General features: G+C 41.4%; 1 protein-coding gene across 1 annotated transcript; it reads right to left on the minus strand.

The window, feature by feature from the left end:
• Positions 1-208: 208 nt before the first annotated feature.
• AGR2 (anterior gradient 2, protein disulphide isomerase family member) lies at positions 209-5,950 on the minus strand. Its single transcript, XM_074849237.1, has 8 exons — positions 5,890-5,950; positions 4,105-4,242; positions 3,749-3,812; positions 3,623-3,675; positions 2,631-2,704; positions 2,178-2,241; positions 1,143-1,226; positions 209-528 (listed from the first exon to the last, which is right to left on the minus strand). Exons 2-8 carry the CDS (start codon positions 4,232-4,234, stop codon positions 479-481), a joined length of 519 nt encoding a protein of 172 aa, XP_074705338.1. The 5' UTR covers positions 4,235-4,242; positions 5,890-5,950; the 3' UTR covers positions 209-478.
• Between the last annotated feature and the right edge of the window lie 466 nt (positions 5,951-6,416).

Here is a 6,416-nt window from a genome sequence, read left to right on the forward strand (position 1 = left end):
TCCAGTTCTCTCCCCCATCCCACTGGGGCAGAGGGTGAATGAATGAGTGGTTGTGTGGGGCTGAGCTGCTGGCTGGGGTCAACCCACAACAGCCCCTTTCAAAGTGCTTAAATGTAAAATTGCAAGCTGTGGTCTCAAGTAACCAGTGATTTTACTCTTTCTAATAATGGTAGATGATAATAAGGAAAAAACACAAACCACAGCAATGTTTTGTATGTAAACACTTGAAATGGATTTATTTTTTAAAAAAATCATTTTTACAGTTGGATCATACAGTATTCTTCTGTACGCCTTAAATTAAAAGCCTCCAGCTTTTAAAAATGCTGCCCAGTATGAAAGTGCTAATGTAAAACTGTAGTGTTTATGTATATAAACCGACACTACACATCACTAAATATCACTAAATAGTCTCTTCACCAGCTTCAATGAGTAGAGAAGAGATGGAAGATTCATAGTATTTGAGGGCTTCCTTCGTCCCCTACAGTTCAGTCTTCAGGAGCTTCATGGCTTTCTGCATATTTGAATACACTAGAAATTAAATATTCATACATGTTATTTTTGCAACCTCCTCTTCCAGCAGCTACAAATAACTGTAGAGAGAGCATCATTATTATTAAAGCTTTTGCTCACATGCCTATTGCTATATGGATTCTGATGCACTGTGCTCTTCCAAGCATTTTGTGACCATCATCTGTTTAATTTTGGCTGGTGAGAGCACACATCTCTTAATGCAAACGCATTGCCATTCGCCGGGCAGAGGCGGGAGCTGTGGAGCAGTAAGGGAGGGCTGTAGCAAACAACTCTTCCCTGCTCCCAGAAGGTTTCCTGACCTGGCCCGGCAGGGCTTGTGTGCAAGGCTTCCCACCATTGCTTACAGTGAACACTGCTGAATTATGCAAGTTCCTCCTGACGTATGCTTTCTTTTAAAACAGATGGATGTTTAAGGCTCCAGGGCACTGCCATCATTCTCTTCACCTCACTGAGCTTAAGGCTAGCATTTGGTTTAATTTTAATCTTAGTTAACTGTCTTTCAGCGCTGTACTGATTGTGAGTCTGTAATGCCTGGTGTTACTCCTTGTCACATGAAAAATGTGACTGCTTGCAGAATTATTTTGCAGAATATTTCAGAATACGCTACTTACACAGTGAAATGTCAGAGGGCTCATATGCATAGAGACGGTTTGAGTATCTTCCAGTAATATCTGCTCTCACAGTCAGGGAAGGATCTGGAAGAAAGGATGAGAGAAGTTGTAGGGAACAGGATTAACCTTCAAACAGAACGAAACAAATTTTTCTGCACTTCTGCTTGCTTCCTAAATGTTTCTGCAAGACAAGTCTTCTTCCACTGACAACCAAGAGATTGTTCTTCTACACAGTCACTGACATTTAAATTTTAAGTGGTGTGTTTTCAGAGTTATTAAGAAGGGGATAGGTTTAATTCTGATCAGTGTTGATCAGCCTTCCACCCTGTGCCACTGCAGAGTGTCTAAATTAACAAGCTGAGTCTGCTTTCAGGTTACAAATGTTATTAAAAAAGAAATAATAAAGGAAGAGATAATATGGCAGTTGCTTTGGTCTGTTGAAAATGGTCATCATGACCTCGATTTATCAAGATACATGTTAATGATACGTGTGTGCAGTACGTGGGATGACATATTTCTTGTGGGAGAGGGAATACCTGAATGCATGCATAGCCACTAATATGCCTCCAAAACACAAATGCTTCAGAGGGGTTTGTGTAGGTTAGGGGAGCACAGAACTCAGTACTGAGCTTTGAAAATTAGCTTCTGAAGCATCCGGGGTCACTGCTGGTCCTGCAGTGACAATGTCTGAGATTGTGTTACAGACAGAAACTTGTCAGTTTTAGAGTATCTCTAGAGGTAGGAACATGAGCAAGGCTGAGCCAGTGCCTACCAATTCCAGTGACTGTGGCATCATGTCATTTTGATGACACAATGGAAGGAATTACATCATTCGTGGAATCCAGGAGGGAAGTATGCTGGACCTGTGAAACTAATGACCTGGCTGGGGTTGCTTTCAAATTGCATCCCACAAATCTAACTAGAAATTTTATATTTCCCATGGAATAAATTCCTGTTAATAAGCCTGGGGTTTCAAGATTCATGGCACAGCAGGGGCTTTCATCTGAGATCAGCTTTGATGCTTGAGGTACTCACCTATGAATAAAATCCGAGGGACATACTGGCCATCAGGTGAAAGATTCTTGTCTGTGGTTTCATACTTAAACAGAGAAGGTTTCCAGTCAAGGAGGGCATGTGACATAATATTTCTTTTCTTCATTGTACTTTGTGTTATGAAATAGAGCTTAAGTAACACATTTTGCAGTTTTAAGAAATTCACTGTTTAGGATGCAATCTTTTAGTAGCTGGAGTTGGAAATTGATAACAGTTAATGTTATTCTTAAACTTTATTATTATTAAGCTTTAAATTCCCTCATACTATGATAGCTACAAATGAAAGACACTTATTACTAAATCTGTTACACTTCACTACTGGCCATTTTCCTAGCCAACCCTAGCTATTAAACTGACTAATTATAGCTAGAGAAGCCATAATTAAAAATAGAACTTTATTGCTTTCACTTAATGAAGTGTATCTGGGAAACTTACCACAAGGTTCAGGAGAATGAATTTTTCAGCCAATTTCTGTATATCTTTATGTTCAGCAAAGACCTTCTTGAGTGCTAGGGTGGAAATAAATGGGTATGAAAGTAGAATTAAATTGAGAATTTCCAGTTTATAATTGCAGCAAATGAAGATTTTAAGGTCATTCATCTGGAAGATGATTTATATTCTGTGTGGTAAAGAGTAAGTATAATGGTAAAAAATGTCTCTCTTTCCTTCAGATAGTGCAGGTTTCAAATTTGTCTGCACATACTTGAATTTGAACATTTGACCCTTTAAACCTAGCCTGCTATTGCTGTTTCTGGCTCCAGTTCTTAAGGCACAGAAAACTCAGTATGAAGGTGTAGGACTTCAGCCTGAAATGTCTGAAAGGATTTTAATGCTTGTACAAAGATCCTTCTGGAGTTACTGGAGCTATGGGTGGACACAAAGGTCTTGCTGTGTGGATTAGCTTGCAGGAAGAAGGGTCCTCAGGTAAATTCAGAAACATTGGGTAAGAGCAGTCCCAGTTACCAGAAATCCCCCAGGAGCTCAGTTTCAGCCTAGTTTGATTAAGGTCCTGGCCGAATTGAGTCTCAGTCATCAATGATACTGAGAGCTGAATACATCCTTTCCAATAAAATACTGTTTTTCACTACTCCTGGTCTTGCTGTTGGTTTTGGCTTATTGTGATGCAACCCAAAACCAGATTTTGCCACAGGTCAAAACCTGCTGCCTTGTGCTCTTTTCTGTATCTATTCTGTACCATGTAATACCGAATTATCATTTTTATTTTATTTCTACACATTGGAAAATACCTACATGTGATGGCGACTTGAAGAACATTCCACATGCTTGCACAAGTTAGCATTTCACTGAGGTTTAGCAAGCAGAATGGTGGCTGATTTTTTTTTTAAGCAGCATTTATTCAGAAAACAAAACCTAGATTTTTAAAATTCTTTTTTTTTTTTTTTTTCTCCCCAGTGCAAAGGGATTACCTTGGCTGTGTGGGCAGTCGTCCAAGTGATGGATAATCATCAGGGGTTTGTTGCTGGAAAAGAAGAGTCCTCGTTAGGGCCAGGCAGGCGCTGAGGGGGTGCGGGGTGCGGAGCAGGGCGCGGTACCTGTGCTTGGCACGGAAGAGGGCTTCCTCGTACGTCTGCGTCCAGATGAGCTGGTCTCCCCAGCCTGGGGGGAAGCACAGGCAGCGTTATAAGTGGGGCCAGAGGCCGGGGCACCCGGGGGGTTTGTGTTCCATCCCTGCCCGTGGCTGCAGGGAAGGGCTTTAAACAGACCGGCTGCCAGAGGGCTTTAAATCAGCAGTAAAGTGGGGGGGGGGTGCTCGGAAATGATAGAAAATTTATTTGCAGCATGAGTTGCAAGAAAATTAATTTATTAGAACAGAACAACGCAGGAGTCAAAACTTTAGCAGATTGCACTGTTTTTCCTTTAATTTGGGATGGGGTTTTTTGGTTTTTACCTCTGGAGAGTGTCTGAGGTAGTTTTGGTTTAGCAGTAGTCTCCTTTGTCTCCTTCTTGCCTGCATCCTTTGCCAGGGCACAGGAGATGGCAACGAGCAGCAGGAACATGGACATGTAACTCTTCTCCATGGCTGCTCCTGGAAGACATGAGAGAAACTTCTGGTTGTCGTGCCTCCCAGGCTGGTGCTTGCTTGGAGGCACACAGCAGATAAGGACAGGTAGAGCAGCAGGTCAAGTCACAAGTATGCAGCAGGGTGAGTCTGGGCTGAAACCAACTGCTCCAGGCAGGGGCCTGGGCTTGGGGAAACATCAAGGAAGTCTGAGATTTGCTTAGCAAGTAGCCATGAAGGACCCGGCTGCTTTCTGCTGCCCTGTTCATGCCGTTGGGCTGTGGTCCTTTTAAGATGCACACTTATGTGTTAGTTTCTCTCTCTTCTTTTTACATTTATTGAATTTGTGTAGTAAAAACATGAGTTTTGGCAATTCCAAAAGTACTTGCAAGTCCTAGTAGGTTCACGGTTCTACCTCGATCTCCCAGTGTTATAGTAACTTAGCAGCAGGTGCTGAAAAACTAACTTGTCTCAGCTCTTCCTCCATTTTGCAGTAGGAACAACGCAATAAGTCAGAATGTTAAGCTAGGCTTTACAGTGAGCCATTGGCACAGCTTAATGCTGTTGTTGAACCTTCCAATCCTGTCTTCCCCCTTGAAAGTATCATCTAATCCTTAAAACCTGTAGAATCTATAATCAAAAGAGTGGGGAGAGGTTGCTGCGTGGAGCAGTGAGAACTGAAATGCAGTTTGCTCGTTTAAGGAACACAAAGCAGAGGGCTTTTCCTGAGCCAGACTCTGGGGCATGGAGGTGGGGATGAGACATGTCTGATGGGAAGCTCCTCAGCATTTCAGCTGGGATGTTTCTTTGAAGGGGCAAAACACTTTAGCAACATGACCCTATGTTTTCTCATAAAATTTCCTCCTAGAAGCTACAACAGCAATGTAATGGGTACAGTAAGCAAATCTAAGATATTCCAAAAGCAATGCAGAAAATTCAAAAGATTCATGCAATATTACAACAGGCTGCCAGTTTTTAAAATTCAGACAATGAAAATGAAAATCCAGGGAAACGGAAGCATTTTTCTGGGTAGGAAGGAGGAGACATTAGCTGAATTTGCATCAGTGGTACAGTGCTCTTTGCTACTGGGATGTCCAACAGACCTCAAACATCCAAAAAGTTACTGTTTCAAAGGGCGTGAAATACGATTTTTGCAGCAGACTACCTTTCCACCCTAAGAAAAATCTCCTTGGCAAGAAAGAAAATTGCATAAAGTTAAGTTAAACCCAGTGAATTTTCAGGGTTGCCTCAAGAGTTGTTTTGGCTAGAGCTGTATAGCGGAAGTAAAGCGTCTTTAAAAAAAAAAAAGAAAAAAAAGAAAAAGAAGGTATGGGACAACCAGGAAATTGAAGACCAGACAAATTTTATGCTGTTGCTGATGCAGGATGCAGAAAGCAAAGACATTAAACTTGCTCTTTAAAAACTTTGCCTCTGGAAGGCTATGTGCACTTTTGCTAAATTTTCCACCCCACAAAACCCCCTCATTTCTTAGCTCTTTTAACCTGCAAAGCAAACATTCCTCTACACAATTTTGCTTCATAGCAAGCTGTGCTGAGCTGTGCCTAGTTTGCTGCAGTCTTTTTCTTTCCATTGATCAGCTGCCCCAGCCCCAGGTAACCTGGGCTCACAGCTCCCCCCGGTACTTTCTAAAGCAGCGAGTGTGCCGTGCCTTACCTTGTTTCCTCTCCCAGATGCCTGCCAGAATTGGAAGGTGATCCCGGTTACAGTGTGAACGCTGCTGTTCCTACTGCCTATTTATGCACCTTCACACACCCCAGCTCCACCCACAAGCTTTGAATTTGAATACTACTTTCAGAAGTATTTTTTCCCCACCAAAACATTCAGAGTTAAGTTTGTAATTAAATAACATTAGTTTCCTGTCAAATGCTGTATCTAAAGTTCAGAGATGTTTCTACAGACTTTTGGCACATTTTTTGAAAGGTGATTTTAAAAGGTTGGCAAAGATCCAAGTCCAGGTAAGCTTAAGTCAAGACTCCCAGTTTGCCTGAAGAGTGATTTGTCTTTTTTTGATTGGTCAGAAAATCAGTATGGGTTGCTGTTCTTTTAGTCCTCTGAAAAAGTTAAATTGATGACTCAGAACTTTAGATGTTAATTAGATAATTAGCTAAGCACATTATACAGATACATGTGTACACATACATGTATAACAACACATAGGAAAATTGTAATAAAATCTAAAA

The sequence above is a fragment of the Strix aluco genome, chromosome 1 (genome assembly GCF_031877795.1).
Source record: "Strix aluco isolate bStrAlu1 chromosome 1, bStrAlu1.hap1, whole genome shotgun sequence".
Taxonomy (NCBI): domain Eukaryota; kingdom Metazoa; phylum Chordata; class Aves; order Strigiformes; family Strigidae; genus Strix; species Strix aluco.

Bases quoted from the DNA above. Each gene is read 5' to 3' on its own strand.
- AGR2 (XM_074849237.1), bottom strand. From the start codon at position 4,234: ATGGAGAAGAGTTACATGTCCATGTTCCTGCTGCTCGTTGCCATCTCC. The intron at 2,705-3,622 runs GTAATCCCTTTG...TTTCCACCCTAG, and splicing joins CGACTGCCCACACAGCCAAG to CACTCAAGAAGGTCTTTGCT. The intron at 2,242-2,630 runs GTAAGTTTCCCA...TCTCTGTTTAAG, and splicing joins TCATTCTCCTGAACCTTGTG to TATGAAACCACAGACAAGAA.